Genomic DNA, 23391 nt, shown 5'->3' on the forward strand with positions numbered 1-23391 from the left:
ATTCAGCCAGGATCCCTGTCCCTCTCCTGTGGGCACCAGACATTTCAGCTCGTTCACAAGCAGACAACACAAAGGACCACTGTGACTGCACAGGATGGGAGAATGAGCTGCTCCCAGGCAGGTGGGCAACACCTTCCCAGCTGGAACATCCCGGCCCAGGGAACTGCGGAGTGATGGAAACACAGCAAGAACCAGAGAAAAGGAAAAGCCGGGCCCTCAGTGTCCCTCACACCCTGATGTCAGCAATCCAGAGCTTTTTGGGAGCTACTCAGGGTGGGAGGCTGAGCTTGGCTGCACAACCACCTCCATTCCTGAATCTGGGTGCATTCCTGACAATCCCTGCCCTGTCCTCCTGCAGCAGAAGCAGAAAGACCGCTCACTGCAAGTGCCAAGGTCCTGCTCAAGCAGCAGCTGGAGCAGGAGCTTAAAATGTGCCTTGTGCTCAGATTTTGAGGCCCTGGAGCAAGAATTTGAGGAAAATCCAATTCATCCCCACGCTCAACACATCAGGGCACAGCAGCAGCTGTAGGGAACCACAGGCAGAGGGAGAAGGATGGTGAGGGCCAGGCAGGGAGAGCCTGGCACAAGGCTTTGGAGACAGGGAAGACACTGAGATCAGCACATGTCACATCAACAGCTGTGAGGAAAATGCCTCTCCTAGGACTAAATATCTACCATGGAGTGGAACTGGGGTATGACACCACAATATGGTGATTTCCATGTTCCCACCTGGAGTGTTGTATCCAACTCTAGGGCCCCCACACAAGAAAGACATGGACCTGTGGGAATGAATCCAGAGGAGGCCACGGAGCTGCTCCAAGGGCTGGAGCCCCTCTGCTCTGGAGCCAGGCTGGGAGAGCTGGGGGTGCTCACCTGGAGAAGAGAAGGCTCCAGGGAGAGCTCAGAGCCCCTTGCAGGGCCTAAAGGGGCTCCAGGAGAGCTGGAGAGGGACTGGGGACAAGGCCTGGAGGGACAGGACACAGGGAATGGCTTCCAGTGGCAGAGGGCAGGGCTGGATGGGATATTGGGAAGGAATTGTTGGCTGGGAGGGTGGGCAGGCCCTGGCACAGGGTGCCCAGAGCAGCTGTGGCTGCCCCTGGATCCCTGGCAGTGTCCAAGGCCAGGCTGGACGGGGCTTGGAGCAGCCTGGGATGGTGGAAGGTGTCCCTGCCATGGCAGGGGTGGCACTGGATGGGCTTTAAGGTCCCTTCCAACCCAGTCTATTCTGGGATTCTGTGACAGCTTTGGAAGAACATTTTGGGCCACATTCTAAAGGGATTCAACTCACCTTCGCTGTCCAAGCCCACTTACTCCAGGGGTAACAGTCTCCTTCCAGGCAATAACTGGGGAAAGCAGACACCAGCACACCACTCTCTGCACTATGGAAAGGCCACAGAAATTACTCCCATGCTTGGGAGATGTGACTTTATCCACATCTCTACTCTCCAATCCCACTGTTAGAAGATGGGAACAACAGCAGCACCTTTGGTCAAAGCTGATGGGGCATCTCTAGGAGTACAAACCACAAGAAGCCACTCACACCAGTCCCCAGCACAGAGGATGAGTCTCATCCATCAACGTGGTGTTCTTTTACAGAGAAAACAATGTGAAGTGGGAGACTTTGGAGGAAAATAGAGATTTTGCCATTTCCCTCTGCCAGATAACTCTGGTTACCTAGGAACAGACACTCCTCCGATGCGGCCAGTTCTCCTCATCAAGCACAGGATGAGCATTTATTGTCTTGTGATCAGGAGAAAAACACAAACAAAACCCAGAGCTCCACAGGTGACATGAAACATCACACACAGACACGCCACATGACACCCGACCAACACCAGGAGCCAGGGCCGGGTTAATGATGTTAAGAACTTTTAAAAATCTAATGTAAACATTTAAAAACATACAGAGGAGTCCAAAAAAAAGAGAAAAAAAAATAAGCCACAGTTGTTCAGGCAGCATGTTGGGTCAACTTTCTGGAATTATGGTTTCTGGCATCAAAGAGGAGGGAGGGGGATGGCAGTTCCCACCTGGAGGTGCATTGATCTCCACAGGGATCTCAGGCAGTGCAGGCTAACGGGGGTGATTTTGGTGTCCAGCTCCGACCATTCTGGTGGGCAGGCTCCCAGGCACCCCTCTCTCCTTGCATCAAGCACTTCCAGTGTGACTGAGGGTGGGTGCTCCAACACAGCCCCCAGATTCTCCAAGGGGAAAATCCCAAAGAGAAGCATGATGTGGAGCCCCCAGCCACGCTTCTCCTCTTGGTTCCTTCGAAACCTCCAACTTGACACACTGAAATGGGGCAGGTATCAAATGGTTTTGAAGAATTTTGGCAAGAGGCTGAGGATGGCGAGGGACAGGACTGAGGAACACGGGTGCACCATGTCCTGGCTCCCAAGTATGGCCAATCCCTCCTTCAGCCCCGTTGACCCTCACCCCGTGGTGCATCCATTCTATTTCCAGGGAGTCAACGCCAGGCGGTTCTTTCATCACTCCGATGGCAAGCGACAAAGAACACTTAAAATTACACTTGACACTAGACAAAGGCACCTAAAAGCTTCACAACGCCATCAGGTCGTGTTCTGTTAAGAAGGCTCCAAGAGCTCATCCTCCCAAGCACATTGCACACTCTCCAGGAAAAAATCCTGCTGGTGGGAGCACATTCCATGTCCCAGAGCAAGGGGAGGGTTGCTCCTGCAGCAGGGGGTCAGTGTGGCTGTAAACAGAAATCCAGGGAGGCTCTGCCCTCCCATCCAGGGTTGCTTTTGCTTTGGCCCTGGTAACACAGGGGTCCTGCAGACTCCAGACTGTGCTTCCCTCATTATTTACAGCATGACACAGGACAAGTTAATGGGGAAACAGGGAATTCTGCAGGGGTGAGGGGGAAGCGGGAGCTCTCCTCTGTGAACTGTGATTTCATCAGATAAGGCACATGTAGAGAAAAATTTTCAAAAGACCACTTGCAAATCAATTCCACCTAGCTAGGACCATGTCCCTGTCCCTTTCCAGGAGCCAGTTTTGTTTTCCAGTTGCTCAGTGGGAATTTGGGAATTTGGAATAACCCCATCAACAGCTTGCCAAGGCAGCGGGCTCTGGGTCTGACCCCCAGGGTGCCCAACCCTTCCTTGGTCTCCTAAATGGAGCACTCTGGATCATTGGCTAAAACTTTGAGAGCCAAAGACTTGGAACACTCACTCCAGTGAGCTGGGAACTGATCTCCCAGTTTGGACAGGTTTGAAAAAATTCACAGCAGGCTGAGGGGGAAGAGGAAACCGCAGCCTTTGCTGCCTGGATCGCTGTAGGACACAGGGAATTGGATGGCTCAGGCACAGAATGGAGATGAATGACAAGGTGGAGGATAATCTCAGGGAAAAACAATCCCTCCCAACAGCTTTGTCCTCCCTTCAGCTGATCCTTGGAGAAAGGCAGGAATCTCTCATGGAAGTTCTGCCAGCCACAGAGGCAACAACAGCCATGAGGACTAACAAACTTCCCTTGGTCTCCCAGACCCCACTGTAATGTTTGGAGTTCAGCTACACCAGCAGAAGGCAGAATTAAACTATTCATTGTAACAGGAGCATTTCTAAACCAGCCTGGGGCTCCAGCACTGAGATCAATCATTATCTTGCATCTGGTTCCTGGCTAGGAACCCAGGAGAAAGGTGTCCCAACAGGACAAGGTGTGTCCAGTGGGGCATTCCTTGGGCCACCACAAAACCTGGCTGGAAGTTACATGGTGGGGAGATCTCGTGCTGAGTCCCTGTACCAGGGTGAGCATCACCAAGGCCCAGTGTCAGCTCTGCACTGGTTTCCACTGGGCTTTGGTTCAGGCTTCAGTGAGCAATTATGAACCTAAGAGATGAATCTGCACCTTTGGAACACACAGATCCACCAAGAGGTTTTGGCAGCAAGGAAAGCAAGACTTGTAGCATCACAACAGTCTGAGCCAGGCAAACGAGGACTTGTGGGGACTTCACATCCAAGGACTCACCCAGGGCACGCTCTGTTACCTGCAGGGATCCTCCCACGGAGGGTGGAGCTTTCACAAATCACTTCAGTGTCACCAGTACCAAATAATTTAAGTGCTGCATTTCCCTTAGAGTGAAAAATTCCACATTATTCATATAGGAGGGTAAACACCAGTTGCTACTAATGCTCTGATTGCTTTTGCTACAGACAGCATGGTGCTGTGCTGGGCATTCCAAGGAAGCTGAGCAGGGGCAGGGGCAGGAACAGCTGTGGTAGTGTTGCCATCACAGGGAAGCCAAGCCTTTTCCAGGGATGGTCAGGAGAGGATTTCCTCAAACAAGGGCAGTGAAGGATTTGTTCTCAGTCTGCAACGAGGCAAATACTGGTGACTCAAGGCAAACAAAAAGCTTTCTGCCATGGCCGTGCAGTGCAGTGGAGGTGGGAAGGACTGAGAGCACGGATATTCCGCAGGGATCAGGAGACAAGAACCAGAAAGGTCCCCGAGATGAGTGGGGTGCTTGGGGGGGAATGCAAATGATCTTTTCCAAGAACAAAAATAAAAAGACCAAAAAGGAGAAAATCCAGGCAGTTTGCAGCTGTTGCTGCTTAAGGCCATTGGTTTCCAGAGGGGTAGTTGGGCACTGTGGGATACTCTGGCAGGCTGTTCCCAGAAAAATTGCTGTACTGGGCCTCCCTGCTGGGAGGGTTCCTCCATGCACCGCTGTTCCATTCGTCTTGAGCCTTCTGGAAGCTTCCACCAGCCCCTCGGTAGATTTTATGTACCTAAGGGATAAAAGGGAGGACAAGAGGAGAGTCAGCACCAGGAGCCCAGAGCTGTGCCCCTCCAGAGCCACTTGGGAACAGGATTGTGGATTTGTTCCTCTCTCTGTGAAGAGCTGGATTCCCAAGGAACAAAGCACAAAAAATGCAGTAATACAGTGAACAGAGATGCAGATAGAGAATATCAATCCAATACTTGAACACATTTCAGCTCCATGCCCAGAATTCAGGTGGGGGATCCCACAGCAAGGCAGCCAGCCCAGGCCAGGGGTTTGAAACCTCTCCAACACAGAATCCAGCACCACTGCTTCCACAGAGCTTCTGTTTTCCCTGTCTGCCAAAGCTTTCCAGAGAGTACTACTGCAAGTCCTTGTTTCTGCAGAGACCCAATTCCCACCCTGCCACCTCGTCCCCACTGCAGATGCTTCATCACTGACCATCCCAAAGAGCAACAAATCATGGAATCACAGGATAGCTGAGGCTGGGAAAGCTTCACATCAGGCCAGCTCCACCGTCATGTTCACCACTAACCCATGTCCCAGGAGCTACATCCACACATTTTTTGAACACTCCCAGGGATGATGGGATGATGACACCACCCCAGGCTGCCTGTTCCAATGCTTTACAATCCTTCCTGTGAAATGTTTCCTAATATCCAATCCAAACCTCCCCACTTCACACAGCCTCAGGTTGCTCCACATGAAGCTTGCTTTGCATGACATAAAGCAACATCACCACATGACACCGTGACAATTTCCAGCCTGAGCTGTCTTGTGCTGTCTAGATTTGTCCTCCAGAAATTCTGAGAGACATCAACTGACTGCACTGTGCAACCTTTCAAAGCAGTGATGGCTTGTGGTGGCTGCTGAGCTGCCTCTTCACATTATTGTGATACACAGCGGGGATTCTCCAAGGCAGAGAGAGAGAGATCTGAAGGATCTCAGAATCCCAGAATGGTTTGGGCTGGAAGGGACCTTAAAACTCATCTCATTCTGCTTCTCTGCCATGGGCAGGGACACCTTCCATTAGAAGAACCTACCCTTATAATGCAGATGAACATTGCAACCGCTGACATTGTGAACATGATGGCAGGGAACAGCATGAACACAGCAGCTGCCACGTTGGTGCTGAAGAAGGTGATGGCTGCCAACCATCCACTAGAAGAAACAAAAAAAGAGACAAAACATCATTATAATCTGCTTTTCAAAGTGTCCTTTTTCTCAGAAAAACTGTTTACTTGCTTGTAAGGCCCCATCAGAGGTTGCTCAGAGCAGCTGTGGCTGCTTCTGGATCCTTGGAAGTGTCCAAGGCCAGGTTGGAGGGGGCTTGGAGCAACCTGGAATAGTGGAAGGTGTCCCTGCCCATGGCAGGGGGTGGAACAGGATGGGCTTTAAGGTCCCTTTCAAACCAAACCATTCCCTGTTTCTGTGATTCATAACCCAGAAATTACAAGGCAGCTTTTAAGCTCTTGAAAATGAAATGAACAATGAGGAAAATCGAGAATTCAATGCAGGTATTTCCCCAAGATCTCAACTCTCACTTGCCAGCATCCCTCACTCATCCAGTCTGGGAGCTTTAAGGGACAGCCAGCTGCATGGAGTTTGGGAAGAGAAGACATATTCCCAAAGTGCTTTTGGTTGTGCATCTAGAGACCAGAATTGGGATCAGGGAACACCATGGTCCTGTGATTTACACTCCATCTCCATTCCTTTGCTGGCAAAAACCAGGTGAGGCTTCAGCAATTCTGAAACCAGAGTGTTAAATGGAGTGCTAAGACTTTCCATTACTTGTAGTTTCAGCAGGAATTGCTCTCAAGTCTCTACAGACAGGAAGTTAAAATGCCAAACAATTTTAACACAACCAGGGACAGACACTAACAAGCTCCCATTTATTTTAGGAGAACTCTCACAGTACTTCTCATAGGCCAACAATGAGTCACCACACTCAGCTCACCGTGTGCTGCCAACACTGAGGGCAGTGCTGAGCCTGACACAGGCTGCTTAAATGGTAAAAGAAATGGACACTGAGGGAAGAGGCTACAAAGAGTAACCAGGTGAAGATCACAGAATGGTTTAGGTTGGAAGGGACCTTAAAGCCCAGCCAGACCACATGGGCAGGGACACCTTCCACTAGACCAGGTAGCTCCAAGTTCCATCCAACTTGGCCTTGATTTCTGCCAACACAGCAATGAAACCCAAATGGTGCACCCCAAGAGCAGATAATCTCTGCCACTGGGGAAATCAGAAAGCTTCTTCTCCACCTTGTATGGGTTCCCATCAGCCTCTCCAAGTCCCTGGAAGCAGCCACAGCCAGAGCTCCTGGGCCTGCTGGAACATTCCTGCTTACCACGCTCCCCATCCGGTGAAGCCGATCGCCTGCAGGACCGTGAGGAGGAACTGCGCCCCAAAGATGAAGAAAAAGGCCATGAAATTAAAGGAACTGTCCGACCTGTGGAGGAAGAGAGGATGTCAGAGGGGCACTGGCACCTTGTGCTGCTCCACACCCCTGTCTGACCCCACCACCATGTTCAAACCCTCCAGAGTGGTGGTTCCACTCCATAGGGATCTCCCCACGGCTGTGTGCTGGGAGCTTCTCCCCCTTCCCTGGCAGTGGGAGCACACAGCTCCGTGACTCAGCAGCACAGATTGGCTCCCAATAACCTGGCTCCTGCAGTCGCTCTCCACAAGGAATTGCACGTATGATGACACACAAGGAGAGGCTGAGGGACATGAGTCTCCTACACAGAGAGTCTGAATCATTCTCTGACCAAACATCAGCCCAGCCTGACACCTGCCCAGCTCCACCCCCAGCAAGGAGGCATGCAGGGGCCTAATGCTGGCAGGCAGAGCTTGTCCATACACTAAAAATGATCACTGAGCATGAGAATTCCAGCTGGGAGTGTTTCAGTGTCTGCTTGTCATTATGTTCCCACGCCCATGGTAAATAATCCAGCACTGGGACATCATAGCAGAGAAAACAGCCATGAGAGAGGTGGGTGGGCCCCTGAAAGCAGAGGCACACTTCCCATCTCTGCAGGCTCCCCATCCTCAGGATGTACAGGTGATGTCCTTGAGTTTATGCAGGTACAATAATTAGCATGAAAATGACCCCAAGCAAGGTGCTGACCAGGGACATTCACAGTCTCCGTAATGGGTACACTGGGGGGTTGGCACTGCCCTGCCCAAGTCTGGGCTCTGCCACAACACATCTTCACCCCATCAAACCAGCCACATCAGGCACATCTGAAGTTCCTCAAACTATAATTTTTAATGATACAAATGATTCCCATACTCTAAGGAACTCAAAGGGCCAATGATTTATCTACAAATCTGCAAAAAACCTTTCAGGTGAGGCAGTTTGGTGCAAACGGGAGTGAAGAAAAGAGCTCCAATCACTGCCAGCTCTTGCTTAAACCCTGAAAGTATCTAAATGCTTATTATTTTAATTATGCTAATGATTGTTAGTTTTATAATTCTAGCCCCTGATGCTTTGGGAAGAGATGAGGGAGGTGAGGCACGTGGAAAATCCTCCAGTCAGATCCCCGCTCCTCAGAGCTGCCCGTGTTGGTCTGGGTGTCTGTCACAGATGGTGGCTCTGGAAGATTTATCATCCTTGAGTATACTCACAATCCCACCCTTCAAATACCACCTCCGAGTACAGCAATGTGAAAGAAATACTTTAGGCAGGGCCTGCTGACAGTGGTGCCTGTCAGAATCCAATTAACAAGGATTAGGCTCGAGGCTGAGCCTTCAAACAGACTCTTGCATCTCCAACCTGAAGGGGCTGGAGGAGTCTTCATTTGAAAGGATCTGCAGGAATTAGTGGGGATACAGAGAAAAGGTGATTTCTCATCCAGCTTTCTGGTGCAGATTTGCTACAGCTTTGCCCTAGCACCAAAGCTCTGCAGCTAATTTAATTTGGGATGCGGCGGGATGACGGAGGTTTTACAGAAGCATCCTCGCAGGAGAGGGTGCCAGCACTGAAGGGTGGCCTCTTCCAGGGAAAGGAGGGCTGATTTTGCCTCTGGAATCACCACTTGTGATCCCAACAGTGATTTCTGTGCCTCTTCCCAACTGCTGTCCCAGGGGGTGATCCCTGGGCTCCCCACGCTGTCCCTGGCGTTGAGTCTTTTTTTAACTGCAAGTCTCTGCACAGAGTAACCTCAGGGACCTCTCAGCATTCACTTGCATAAACACATCCAAACAACGTTCAAGGAATAATGAGAAACAGCCCTTGCAGAGCTCAGGGGAGGTCAGCAGGGAAGAGTAATTTTTCCCAGACTTTAGAATGGAAAATCCTCTTTGAACAGAGCTCCAGCACTTGGAGGCCCTGGGGCTTCTGAGCTTGGGATGGGGACAAACTCCAGCCCCAGAGGGCAAGAGTTCAGAGCTGGGATTTTCATGTCATTTGGAACTTTGAGACAAATCCAACCCTCCTCTTTCCTGTAGAAATGACCCTCCCCTCTACTCCACGATGCCACTGGTGATTTAACAGCATCTGCCCAGTGCTGAGGGCACACAAAGCATCAACTCAGAAGTGCATTTAAACAATTAATTTATCATGTGCTAGGCAGGACCCACCTGCCACCTCCCATTGCCATCAGCTGCTTTTGCTGTTATCCAAACCATCACGGTGAATAATCAAAATCCAGAGCATCCTACCAGGAAGAGCTTCACCTTCAGAGGGCAAACCCCTGATTGTTGTGTGGGGTGTGGTGGTGGCACTGGAGAGGCCCATCCTTTCCCTGTGTCAGGCTGGGAACTGCTCAGGACCCTCCTAGCTCTGCCAGGCTTTACACATAAATGTTTGAGTGATACCTCGTGGTCCACAGCAAATGCAAATGATAATTAATTAAAGCAAAAATGTAGCATGGCTTTAAATATTTGTGGAGTTTCAGAAGGACTGACTCCAGGGATCTGCTTTCATCTAAAAAGCTAAGCAGACAAGCTCTCAAGTAGCTGGAGACAGAAATCAGAAGAGTTCTCAAAAACTAATAACTTAATAGTCTTCCATCAAAATAAGCTTCAATGAAGCTTTACCAAATTAGTACCTATTTTAATGCTGCACTGAGATGAGGGTGCTGCTAAGTTTGAGATACTTAAGTAAAATATGAATTTAACCTCCTTAGAAGTGGCAAGCTGCTCACCTTCAATCTTATGTGACCCTCAGTCCTGTATCTAGTACTTAAAAGTAGCCACATTCTTCTTCATTTTGAAAGTAAACAAGACATTCAGACATCAGGTACTGAATCTTCATCCCAGCCAGAGAGATCTCCCCAGCAGAACTCCCCAGTAACAACCAGGGAAACCTCCAAAGGAAACTGGACCCAGGAGCACCTCCTGGGCTCGTACTCACCGAAAGGCTTTGTAGGCAGGTCGGAACCAGCAGACGTAGCCACAGGGGCTGAAGAGGATCAGCCAGAGGATGGCCAGCCCAAAGTTGACCCCGTAGCCTCCCCCGATCCACCAGGCCAGGCAGGCAATGAGGTTCGCAGCCAGCGTGATGCAGTAAACTGGGGAGAGGGCAGAGGAGAGAATGTGGGGTGAGGAACTTTCAGGACTTTGTGAGAAAAGGAAATAAGATAATGGCTGGAGCTGTGCCAGGGCTTGGGATGGATCTCAGGGCAAGGTTCTTCCCCCCGAGGCTGCTGGCACTGCCCAGGCTCCCCAGGGAATGGGCCCGGCCCCAAGGCTGCCAGAGCTCCAGGAGCGTTTGGACAGCGCTCTCAGGGATGCTCAGGGTGGGCTTGTTGGGGGGTCTGGGCAGGGTCAGGGGCTGCACTGATCATCCCTGAGGGTCCCTGCTAACTCAGAATATCCCTGGACCCAAGGAAGTTCCCAGGGTTGCAATGGGAAGGGTCCCTGGGGCAGCTGCTCTGAGTGAGAGTCACAGGCTTCTGTGTGACCTGGAGCTGGGAGCACAGGAACATCCAGCTCCAGAGCTGGATCCTGCAGCACAGGGATGAGGGAACTCTTGTACGACCTGTCAAAGCATGGACAGCCTAAGCAGCAACTGATGTGACCAATACTCAGGCCAGTGTTGTTATGAATTATGAACAAGGTCTAATTTCCATTTATAGCAAAACCCCTTTGTGGGAGGAGAGGGGGGTAACCCAAGCCCTGCCCCTGCCTCTGAATGACTCTGTGCTTGCTGGGGCTGCATCAGGAGCTATCTCTGAGCCAGCTCAGTGCCTTGCAGGCTCTCTCTCCACTTCCCTGGGCCTCTGAGGAAGCCTGGATATCTTGGGGGCTTGGCAGTGCTGCCTTGAGCAAGGGGATAAACAAACTCTAATCAGGCTGAGAATATGGGACCACAGGGGTGGCTTAGAGGCCTTTTCACATCCCTGTCCCTGTCACTTGGATAAAAAGAAGCAGTTGACAAAGGTCCCCAGAGCACAGCAGTGCTGCACTACGTAGTAGTATATGAAGGAATGCTGTTCCCCCAGTTTTCTGGAGCTCACATCCCTGGAAAGGGGGTTCAGCCCCAAACCAGGGGCACCCCACAGCTGTCCCAGCATCCCCACCAGGCTCTGCCAGGCTCAAAGAGGCCAATTTACAATCTCCTATTTTGGAAAACTGGTGGGGACTCTTAAAACCCTTTGTGGTAACCTGTATCAACAAGCATAGGGAAAGGAGAAGGTAAAAAGGCCCAAACACCAAAGACCCTCCAAGCACAGCCTGGTGATGAGCTGAGCTCATGGGAACACTCTGGACCTTGGTCTCAGTCATCCAGGCAGAATTAAATCCCTGAATTTCTCTTCACCTGTGCCAAGGGAATGTGTCCTGCCCATTCCAGACTTCACTCCCTGCCATGGCTCTGCAGCTCATCTGCACATCACTGCCTTGGTCCTTCTGACTCTTCCCTCTTCTCCTGGGCACTGACCCACCTGCCTTCACACAGCCTGGGGGTCCTGAACAGCTGCAAGATTTTATGGTCACAAAATAATACTGACAACACAATCAGGGGAATGAAACCTATACCCAGCTGCTACTTCTGACTTACACATGGCCTGAGAGTAAAACAAAACATTGTTTTACTGCAAAGAAAATGTCTTCTGAGTAGCCATCGAAGCTTTGTACACAATGGTTCGGATGAGTCCTAATGTTGGGGGGAAGAACATTAGTTATTTAAATTAATTAAATCTAGGTATTTAAACTAACAGTTTGTAGATTCCCCATCCCTGGAAGTGTCCAAGGCCAGGCTGGACAGGACTTGGAGCACCCTGGGATAGTGGAAGGTGCCCATGGCAGGGGGTAGCACTGGATGGGCTTTAAGGTCCTTCCAACCCAAACTGTTCTGGGATTCCGTAAATCTATGATATTTCATTTACACACCAATTAGCTGTACTTCTCCAAATATTCATTTTCAGAAGCAATTTATTCTCCAAAAGTTACTTATTATAAAATACTTGACAAAACACCAAGCCAAGAGCATCTACAAAGTTTTAAGGAACTTTTGGCTACCCTGTGGCTCAGGTCAGAGTTTGTTCTCCAGCAGTGGGAGCTCTGGTACAACCTTCCCCAAACCTCCCTCCGCCTTAATCCAGTGCTCACATCCAATTAAACTAATGAGCAATCACCCTTCCAGCAACAAACTTGTGTGTTTCTATTTTTCAAAACTGGCCCTTTCTTGTTTACCTTCTTCCCTTTACACGTCGCTCTCCAACCCACGCAAAAAAATCAGGGAGACCCCCAAAGGAAGTGCTCTGCAGATGGAAATGTGAAACTCCTGAGAGCAGGAGATGGAAATGTGAAACTCCTGGTGCAGATGGCAGCTCTCCTGGCCATGCCCAAATCCCTGGCTCTCCTCCAGCCTGCCATTAACTCGACTGAGGGACTCTTTGTTTTGGGAGAGGGGAGGACAAAGGCGGCTTTACAGCTTCGGCATCGCACCAGTGAGTCTGGAGGGACAGGCAGCTTCTTCAGGCAAGAAAATTACAGAGCTCATTGCAGCAGCTCCACATAACCAAAGAACAATGGAGCCATGGATTATGCCATTATTTATGCACACAAATCTCTCTCCTACACACATCCCGTGCATCTGGAATAAAAGCCATGCCACCAAATGCAGAGCTGGCAGAAAACAAGCTTTCCTTCAGTGAGAAGGGTAAAGAGGATGACAAGCATTTGGGGAAAAAAAGATAAGCAAGGCAAAAAGATTCTTAATCTTCCAAAGCGTTCCCTGTGGTTTCCTAGGCCTGCCACACCAATTTCATTCCTTGGAGAAGAATGGTCAATTTTTATTCCTGGCTTCTGAATGGCTGAGGGAAACAACAGGAGCCCAGGGCCAGGAGCTCTGTTCAGAGCACAGAGTATCAGCACATCACCAGCTGTGACAGGATCAGCTCCCAACTCCAGCAGGATGGGGAATGTCTGGGGGGCTCTGCATAGCTAAGGCAGAGCCAGCATGCAGCTAGAAGACACTGCTTCCATTGGGAAGGGAAATGTGAGGATAAGAGGGAATTTCAGCCTTTCTAGAATTCTAGGAAGACTTCTTCCAAGGTGGGGAGAGAGGTAGCAGCAAATGGGCTACAATTATTTTTTCTAAAATTCTCCTTCTTACTTACTCTTACCCAGGGGAACTGGGAATTTCCTTAAGGTACCTATTTTTGGGAGTTAAACAGGGCTTGTAAAAAGGCTGGAGAGGGACTTTGGACAAGGGATGGAGGGACAGGACACTGCCAGAGAGCAGGGGTAGATTGGGAAGGGATTCTTTCATGTGAGGGTGGGCAGGCCCTGGCACAGGGTGCCCAGAGCAGCTGTGGCTGCCCCTGGATCCCTGGCAGTGCCCAAGGCCAGGCTGGACAGGGTTTGGAGCAGCCTGGGATGGTGGAAGGTGTCCCTGCCATGGCAGGGGGTAGAATGAGATGATCCTTCAGGTCCCTTTCAACCCAAACCAGTCTGAGATTCTATGATCATTTGATATTAATAAAGGTATCAAAGGTGGTCTGCTATTTACTAACAGACTTTTCCAGCACTGCCACCCTCTCTTCTTCAAGATTATTCAAAAATTCAAGGTACAGCAGCTTAAAATTCAGGCATAAAGTTATATTAGAGTATTCCAAGGGGGGATCATTGCTCCTCATCAAAACTTTAAAGCACATTAGTCATTGAGATCTATGGGGTTTTGCTATACAAACACCTTTTTCCAGCACAGGTGTTTTTATTCAACTTACAGATCCACACATGATAGATTCTCTTCACCAGGAACTGGTAATCGATGGGAATTTCATCAGCAAAATTCTGGTAGAAACACGGTTTCAGAGGGATGAACTTGGGGAGCGGTGGGAAGTTATTCACCTTTTCTGGAACACAGAACACAGATTTCAGCTGAGGGCAGAAATGTGTTGTATCCTCCACACCTTTCCGACAGTGCTGCACATTCACCCTCTCCCTGGACCACAAATATATTGGTTTTCTTCCTCAGCAGTGGACAGGACATTTATTCTACTACACACAAGGCTGAGAGGGGAATAGGAACAAGCTAATGAACATCACATGGATTTAACACCTTTACACATCCGTGTGGAGCTGTGTGAAAGAAAAAAACAACTTAAAATAAGCTCCAGGATAAGCTTCCTCAGGAAGGGGGAGGTGTCAGCAACATCTGGGGGAAACAGCTGCACAGCGGTGTTCAGTTACAACCCTTCTGAAATCCACAGCAAGAAAGAAAGGCTGGGGAGGGTCCAGACAAGCAGATTTACCTTCAGCCACCAGCTCTGAGTAAGCAGGAGCCTATCCTGGCCAGGGTCAGGCCTTAGGACCTGTTGTAGCCTGGAACAATAAGGAAGGGTGCCTGAAGGCATCCCCAAACTGGAATTCTGTACCCAGGTATCATCCAGTGCTGGGAAATAAGTCAGATGTTGGGAAGGAATTGTTGGCTGGGAGGGTGGGCAGGCCCTGGCACAGGGTGCCCAGAGCAGCTGTGGCTGCCCCTGGATCCCTGGCAGTGCCCAAGGCCAGGCTGGACGGGGCTTGGAGCAGCCTGGGATGGTGGAAGGTGTCCCTGCCATGGCAGGGGTGGCACTGGATGGGCTTTAAGGTCCCTTCCAACCCAACCCAAACCATTTTGTGATTCCATGTCAGGGATGATCTTGCTTTGAAAACACACATGATTTTTAATGGAAAAAGGCTACATTCAAGTTTTTCCTGCAAGGTTAAGCCCTAGGAAAAAAAAAAAAAAAAAAAAAAAAGCAGCAAAGGAAAAAAGCAAATGCTTTGCATTCAGAGACAATAAATCAGCAAATGCTGCCAAAAGCTATATGGTAAAGAAAACCCTACCTTGGGAAGAATTTCTGTTTTAAAATCAAGTAATTAAATGCCTAAATCCTCTGCTGCTGTCAGCTCCCAGATCTGTGTGTGTGTGCCTGGATGTGTGTTCCTACATGTTTGGGAATGTTTGCTTTTGCCTTCCAGAGCTGATTAAAGTTTGATTCCAGGGCATTGTGACTAATTGTCTCTAGCCTCCTTCAGCCCCAGTAAACAGAATTAAAAACAACCAGAGGAAGAGATGAAGAATGTCCTGGGAAAACCTCCAAATGGCGCAGGAGACAAGAGGAAATGTCTGAACAAGAACTGTCAGCACAAGAGTTCCCCTTCTCTTCCCATTATCTCCGGCTGAGGAGACATTTTGCAGGAGCAGCTCCTCAGCTCTGTTTGAAGGTTGGCAGGGAAGAGCCTAGAGCTGCAGCCAGGCTTTAGGAAGGAAAAAGGCTTTCCCTCATGCATATTTTCACACAGAAAATATGGTGAGAACGCCCACTGGGAATACATCAGAAGTAGCTATGGAATAATGTCTGAAGTCACCAGCCCAATTTGACTTGTCCTGATAAAAACAAACATCAAGTCTTCTTCCCCTCCTCACCCATCTCCCTTAAACCCATTTTACATTAATTCAGATGCCCTCCACGCTGGTTTGAGTTACTGGTTAACACCACTGCTGACTCCATCCCATGGAGAGCTGATGGCCCATGGATGCTTTCAAAGTCCACAGGAATTTGGATTCCTTTGCATTAATTTTTTTGTTTGCTGTAAGCACCTAATGGGATTTCTCCTGCACAGTGTGTCCCTGCAGCCTAGAAATGGATTTAACAATGCTGGATCAAGGAAAAGGGAGGGGACACAGCTGAAAGGACAGGTCTCTAGGGAAGCCAGTAAGACCAAGATTAATCAAATGCAGTAAAAGCAGATTCTCTAACCATTTTTTTTTCTGAGGGATGAGGAAACTTGTTCTGTCCCTCTTCAACAGCTGAAGCTGGAGATTGTTCCTTTGGTTCTGCTCTCTCCCATTTTCTGTCATGGACAGCAGAGCTTCTGCCAGCTCCCAGTGCAGAGCTCCCATGTGGTGGGGCCAAAACCAAGCAGCCACTGCATTGTCCATTTTTCCATTTGTCATTTTTCAAGCTCATAAAATGGTCCAAACACCCTCACAATTGTTTGCTAGGTACACAAAGCTGGAGATTACACCTCTTCTCTGCTGCTACCCAGCTGCTGCCCACCTCCTCCCACCCAGAGACCCCACAGTTCCCAGCTGTTCTGGGTTACTCCCGAGATTACACAAAATAAATTACATTAAAATATCCCCTTTCATGTCTGACTGCAGAGCTCAGAGTCTACAGTTCTCCCATCAAGGCTGGGATCAACATATCAGATCAGCAAATTGTACCCCATGCTATCAAAAACCAAACTGCATCACCCATGAGCTGCAGCTGGAGGCAAATTCCAGACTTCTTATTTTAAAAGAAGTTGGAATTTTGTTCCTAATTTCACTGCAAGCAAAATTCAGATGGATTAATGTCAATAGCACAGCTAGGAACACTGTGGAAAGCTTCTGGAAAGAAGGAATTGTACTCATGTACTTTTTTTTTTAGTAAATTCCATCCTCATAAACTTTCAAGCAAGTCACATCTGAACCTTTCACTTGAGCATAAACCTCTTGAGCATAAACCTCAGGTGACAGATCAGGACACAGCAGGAAAGTGAATGTGACCACGGCAAGAGAAATAACTGAAGAGCTTTAGGGATCACCAAGGTCTCGGGAAGGGACACAGGTCACATTCCTGACATGTTACAGCCCCCACAGCACCATGAACAACACCCTCTGAAACCACTCTCCCTACCTGCTGTGTCTGAGGTGCTCTTACCTGCCATTTTTAATACTTGTGTTTCCTGGTGAGGTTTCAGACAGAGCAACAGATCTGTTGGAGAAAGGAAATCAGGTCAGCACATGTGACTAACCAGCACCCAGAAAACCTCCTAGAACTGGGAACGTTCCCAGCATGTGACAAACAAGAGCCCGGGGTTCCCACTACAAACTACTCGTGTCAATCACCTAAAGGAGGAAGGCTGGAGCCTTCCAGAAAGGATCCTGATTTCTCCTTGTGCAGAGGAAGCTCTGGCAGCACCTCATTCAGCCACTTGCAAGGTTTGTATTATCCAGCAGCAAACAAATGTGCCCCTGGCAAAGGCTGAGGATGCTCAGGGAGCCCCTGCCAGAACACCTGCAGCTACCAGGGACAGCCACACAGGTCAGGGTGGGACCCAGCAGAGCCATACATTGGAAGAGAAATGTGTAGAGCTCACCAGACTTAATGCCTCATTTAGGTGTTGAGATGATTGGTTGGCTCCTGGCTCTCTGTGGTGCTTCCCAACTCCTGGAACAAACAGATAATCCCTGTTAGCTGGGCACTAAACTGCTGCTTAACAAAAAAATAATCAGCTGGAACCAAACCCAACACCCCCCATTATTTTAGAAATTCTGCACAAATGCAGATTCATTCTTCCTGTTACCACCACTGAGCGTAGCTGTAACTCTGGCAGAAGCAAATCCTGGGAAGTTTACCCAGCATCAGCTGTGGTGCTGATTTTGGCAGAGCTGATCCCACAAATGAAATACAGAGAGGTCTTTGCTAAGTTTTAATTCCACCTTAAGGATAAAAACACCATGTGTCCCTACCTGCAAATCCCAGAATGGAAACACACGAACCAACCCTGCAAACCAGCACTGTGGAGTCTGACAGAAACAAAGGCAGTCTAGACTAAAATCTGCTCCTAAAAGCACACACACAGCAGCAGGGTCAAAACAAAATTTGTATCCAAATCCCTCCGGATTTACAGCAGCTGGTTCCCCTTTGCTGCACCTCAGTGCTGTCCTCACTTGTGCCCCAGGTAAGGTCTGGAGGCTGCAGAGCTTTGCACTGGCAGAGCTGTTTTGTTGGGTTGCTTTTGCTTTTCATTTAAACAACTCTAACCCAGCCCATGGAGACAACAGCACCTGGGACTGTACCAGCAGCCTGTTCTTCTTCTTCCTCTGCAGAGATGTACAAGCTTAAATATGTCTGCACAGAGGAAAACACGTTATTTTCCTAGAGCAGGCTCTAGGAAGCCCCAGAGTGTGGACAGGAGGCTCCGTCCCCTGGGAGCTGCCATGGGATCAATCCCTGAGGCCTCAGAGCTGTCCCTCAACACCAACTCTGCCCAACAGTTTTGTATCAGCTGGTTTGGAAATGGGAGCCTTTTGCTGTGCATTTTTCAAATGTGTGAAAACAAAGGATGAACACAGTTAAGAACACCGTTAAAACTTCCCCCCACCCTTCTGCAGCTGCTCCTGGTTGAGATCTGTGAATTTCAAGAACAAATGGCCCATGAACACCAGCTACACTAAAGCACTAAGAGAGAGGCATCATTTACTGAAGAATGAGCCTGTAAATAAGGTCATTCTTCAGAAGAGGGTTATTTAGCTACAGCACTTCAGTGTTGGTGTCCTACAGCTGCAGAGAGGTGTCTGTCCACTGGAAAGGAAAAGACTGAGGGGGACATTCCTGGCTTGACAATGGGTTTCCTGCAATGGCCAAACAATGGTGTTCCTGTGTCCTCCTCTCAAGGAGACCCGTGGTGCTGTGGAGAGGCTTTAACTCAAATAAATAAAATAAAATAAAAAAATAATAATAAATAAATAAAAACCCCAGACAAAGCAGATGCACCCCCTTCCACAGAAAGATATGGCTTGGATCCACAAAGCACCATTAAGAACACTTCTTTCAGGAAGGAGAAGCACACATGGCCACGTTTTACACTGAGGAATCACTTCCTGAGATGTGCTGACCTTCCCAGCTCCTGGTAAAAGGATAGGGAGCTTCTTCCCAAGAATTTCTTCCCAATATCCAATCTAACTGTGCCCTCTGTCTATTTGAAGCCATTCCCCCTTGCCCCATCACTGCACCCTCTTATAAACAGTCCCTCTCCAACATGTAAATCAGATCTCTATTCACCTGCATCTTTTCAGTTTGATTGGGAATAAGTGAAACCAAACACCCTGCATCCACTGCAGAGATTTTCCTCATCTATAACCCACTGCTTGTGGCAGGAGGAAAATCCCACACATGCTAAGGAAACTCCAGTGTGAAGTAAACTTCCTTTTTCCACTGTGCTCATCCATGGTCAATGAATAACTCTGAAGTTCACAGGCCAATGCACATGACTCAGGAGTCCACTGGAGACAGTTGGAGCTTTTCTTCACCAGGATCTCGCAGACAAAATGCCCTGTGTCAGTTCCAGGGACACCACTTCCCTCTCAGACCGAAACACCAACACAAGCAGTGTTGCTTTTCCAGGCACACAACAACACGATTCCTTTGAATGTGACTGCAGTGTGAAACACTGCACCATCTCAGACTAGGGAAAATTTTGTGAATACCTATAGGAATCTGCTTTGAGGCACATTTTGAGTATCACAGAATTCTGGGATATTCTGAGCTGGAAAGGACCCACAGGGATCATCCAGTCCAACTCCTGGCATTAACCAGGAGACCCCAACATTCCCACCCTGAGCATCCCTGAGAGCGCTGTCCAAACGCTCCTGGAGCTCTGGCAGCCTTGGGGCCGGGCCCATTCCCTGGGGAGCCTGGGCAGTGCCAGCAGCCTCGGGGGGAAGAACCTTGCCCTGAGATCCATCCCAAGCCCTGGCACAGCTCCAGCCCTTCCTGGGCTCCTGTCCCTGTCCCAGAGCAGAGCTCAGCCCCTGCCCCTCCGCCTCCCCTCGGGAGGAGCTGCAGCCCCCGAGGAGCCTCCCCTCAGTCTCCTCTGCTCCAGCTGAACGAGCCAAGTTGCCCTCAGCTGCTCCTCAGAGCCTTCCCCAGCTCCGTGTCCCTCCTCTGGACACTCTCCAACAGCTTTGGATCCTCCTGATCTTGTGGTGCCCCAAGTGCCCCCAGCACTGGAGGTGAGGCTGCCCCAGTGCAGAGCAGAGCGGGACAATCCCTCCCTGGGCCTGGTGGCCCTTTGGGCTGCCAGGACTCACTGGTGACTCAGATCCAACTTGCCACCAACCAGGACCCCCAGGTCCCTTCCCAGGGCGCTGCTCTCCAGCCTCTCATTCCCAGTCTGTCCCTGCACCCAGGGCTGCCCCATCCCAGGGCAGGATCTGACACTTGCCCCTGTTACATGGTTGGGGATTTCTCAGCCCCAGCGTTTGTCAGGACTCTCTGTGGGGCCTCCCTGCCTTCCAGGGGGTCAGCAGCTCCTCCCAATTTAGTATCATCTGCAAACTTACTGAGTATCCCCTGCATTCCTGCTACTGCAAATGCTACTCCTTAGTCCCCTGCTTTATTCTGCCAATATCAAATAGTTTTAAAAGTTTGTTTTTTCTCCCTGCTGTTATCTTCATTACCACAGAAGGGTGGCAGAGAACAAGCAAAGGCCAGGCCAAAGAGTAGCAGTGACAGAGAGGTGGTAGAGCTGAATTCATTCCTGCTTTGCCATTAACCCACCAAGTGACCTGGAGCACATCTCCAAGGCCAGATTCACAGGACATGAGCTCCTCTTGTGCCCTGCAGCCAATCTCAGAAAAGCCCAGTATCCCAAGCTTTCCATCCAACAAATCCCCCAGTTTCTGAGTCCTTGCTTTAGGATATTTTCTGTACTGACTTTATATTTTCATTCTGATTTGATGACTCTGCTCCCAGGGAACAAGTGACAGGACAAGTGGAAATGGCTTCAAATTCTGCCAGGGGAGGTTCAGGTTGGACATCAGGAGGAATTTCTCCATGGAAAGGGTGGTCAGGCCTTGGCAAGGGCTGCCCAGGGAGGTTTGAAGTCCTCATCCCTGAAGGTGTCCAAGGAAGGCCAGGATGTGGCACTCAGTGCTCTGGGCTGAGGACAAGGTGGGCACTGGCCACAAGATGGATTCAATGACCTTGAAGGTCTTTTCCACCTTTAAGGACTCTGTGACTCTGCGATGCAGCGAGGCCAAGAGCTTCCACACAATCCTGTACTCCAGGGTTTCATCCAGAGCACTTTGACAAGAGCAAACTGAGGGGCAGGATCCCAGCACAGAGCAGAACTGCCCACACTCCCTCATCAGCACGGATTTAATGATGGGAACACAAGTGAAATGAGAAACCTGGGCACACATCTCCTGACAGTGGTTCAAGCTGAGCCTTTGGGGAGGACCATCAGACTAGGTGGGTTTCAGAACCCACCCAGACCCTTCAGAAGAGCCTAAAAGGAATGAGACCCCCACAGGGATCTGAGAGATCTGGATTTGAAATCACTCAGCTCGGCAGGGAATCAGTGCAGCCTCTGGTGCTCCCAACACAAACAAACGCCTTTCTCATAATCTCACCAGTTGAATTTAAAGTAGTGGTTGAATTTAAAGTGGAAAGTGGCGGCTCTGCACTGGTTTCAAGACAAAAGGCTGGGTTTGAACCTCTTCCAGACGTCCAGCTCTTACAAGGAACTTCCCAGAGAGCCCAAGGCAGCAGCAGCCTCTCCAAAACAATCAGCTCAGCGTTAGGAACCCAGAGCTGACACAGCTTGGCTTTGGTGGTGTTTCCCCTCCCTGACGCACCACCAGCCCTCACAGGGTGGGACACTGTCCCTGCAGCCAAAAAATAACTCCAAAAGCCACCCAGCACAACCAGGGAGAATAGGGAAACTGTATGGCAGCAGTGCCCTGAGAAAAGGAGCAGGGAAAAGCGAAGTTACAAGGGTTATGCCCCTCCCATGTCATTCCAAGATCAGGTCCAAGTTCCAGGAGCCTTGTGGGGATGCCTGGCTATGCAGGGGCCTCTGCTGCCCCATCTCCCCCCAGCCTGGAGCTGGGGAGACAGCACAATTGGAAACAATTCCTCTCAGCGCTCCCCCAGCCTGTTTACACAGCCCTATACCTGCTGCCTCAGTAGGTGGGCAGGAGCCTTAATTTGCCTATGCAAAACACACAGCAGACAAATACTGATTTTGGTACAACCGCATCAAGATGTGAAGCGTGGCTGCTCAGGAACAGAAACTCAGCTCAAGAAGACAGAAAGCACAGAAATACCTGTGCTTAGGACACAAGCCTGTTCCACACCTTGACACCTGCTCAGACTGGCCTCACACAGAACTGGATTGCAGACAGCAGCAAAAATATTAATTAGCCCAGAATAATACTGAAATGTAGATAAATCAATCCACCAATTGTTTAATTTCTAACCCACTGCTCTCTTCATCACAGGTTCCACAAATGAGTTTCTTGAGAGAGTTACAAAACGCTGAGACCAGAAATTAAAAGGAGAAATGAAACTACAACATCCAGGTGCTCTCTATCGAGGGCAACGCACACATCTCCGGTACCCGAACCACACAGATCAGACAAGTTCACCCTTAAAACCCCTGGAGGATCCCCGTCACGAACCTCCCAGGCGGGAGAGGGGCCGCTGGGCTGTGCCACCCTGTCCCCGCTGCGTCCCCCCGAGCGCTGCCAGCCGTGTCCCCAGGGCCGGGCCGGGAAGGAGCCGGGGGAGGCAATTCCCGAGAGCCCCTCGGGAGCGGATGGAGCCGGCAGCCCCCGGGGCAGGGGGGTCTCACCCGCCGCGGCACACGGGACACGGCCCGGCCCGGCTCCTCCCGCCCGCTGCCCTCGATAGCGGCTCCCAGCGGGGCCGCCCCCGATCCCTCCCCCGCCCGGGCTGTCCCCGATTCCTCCCCACACACGGCCCGTCCCCCCAGACCTGTCCCCGATACCTCCCCCATCGCTGCCCCGTTACACCCCCGGGCTGAGGGAGTGTCACGGACCCCCCTCACCCCCGCTACACCCCGAGACCACCCGCGGCCCCTCCCGACCCCCAGCTCCCCCCCACTCCCGGCTCCGCCGTCCCTCCTCCGTGGCCCCCTGCTCCCCCTCATCCCCCCGACTCGCAGCTCCCCTTCCCCCGGCAATTCCCCGACCCCGAGCTCCCGCTCCGGGCCCCCAGTTCCCCCCACTCGCGCTCCCCCTCTCCGACCCCCGTATCCTCCATCCGCCGGCCCATTTCGCCCCTGGCCCGCCCGGTGCCCCCAGCCCGATTCCCCCGCGCCCACCTCAGCGAGCGCCCGCTCCCGCTCCCCCCGGGCCGCCGCGGGGCGCGCTGGGAAACAGAGTCCCGCCAATAGCCGCCGCCGCTGGACGTCCCGCGCCAAAAACTACAACTCCCAGCGTGCCTCGCGGCGCACTCCCGCTGCGGTCATGTGAGGGGCAGGGCGGAGGGGAGGGGCGGTGGCGCGGGACGGCAGCCGGGAGGGACAGAATTGTCCGAAGTACCGGGACCGACCCCGCCCGGGGCTCTGCCGGGGGAGAGCGGGGAGATGCTCCAGGGGCTGGGACATGGCTGGGAGAGCTGGGGGTGCTCACC

The 23391-nt window shown here is 50.7% G+C and overlaps 1 protein-coding gene across 2 annotated transcripts; it reads right to left on the reverse strand.

Moving 5' to 3' along the window:
* Nucleotides 1-4551: 4551 nt before the first annotated feature.
* Nucleotides 4552-23188, reverse strand: SCAMP4 (secretory carrier membrane protein 4). Of its 2 annotated transcripts, none has more exons than XM_014260115.2 (8): nt 23081-23188; nt 17327-17397; nt 16888-16941; nt 13921-14049; nt 10101-10257; nt 7092-7193; nt 5785-5902; nt 4552-4748 (listed from the first exon to the last, which is right to left on the reverse strand). In XM_014260115.2, the coding sequence occupies exons 3-8, from the start codon at nt 16892-16894 to the stop codon at nt 4572-4574; spliced, it is 690 nt and encodes a 229-aa protein (XP_014115590.1). In that variant the 5' UTR covers nt 16895-16941; nt 17327-17397; nt 23081-23188; the 3' UTR covers nt 4552-4571. The 2 variants fall into 2 exon arrangements, with proteins under 2 accessions (XP_014115590.1, XP_014115591.1); XM_014260116.2 differs by lacking the exon at nt 23081-23188 and adding an exon at nt 22416-22586.
* Between the last annotated feature and the right edge of the window lie 203 nt (nt 23189-23391).

The sequence above is a fragment of the Pseudopodoces humilis genome, chromosome 28 (assembly GCF_049639895.1).
Source record: "Pseudopodoces humilis isolate 2021_Gansu_Grassland_sample_001 chromosome 28, ASM4963989v1, whole genome shotgun sequence".
Classification (NCBI taxonomy): Eukaryota; Metazoa; Chordata; class Aves; order Passeriformes; family Paridae; genus Pseudopodoces; species Pseudopodoces humilis.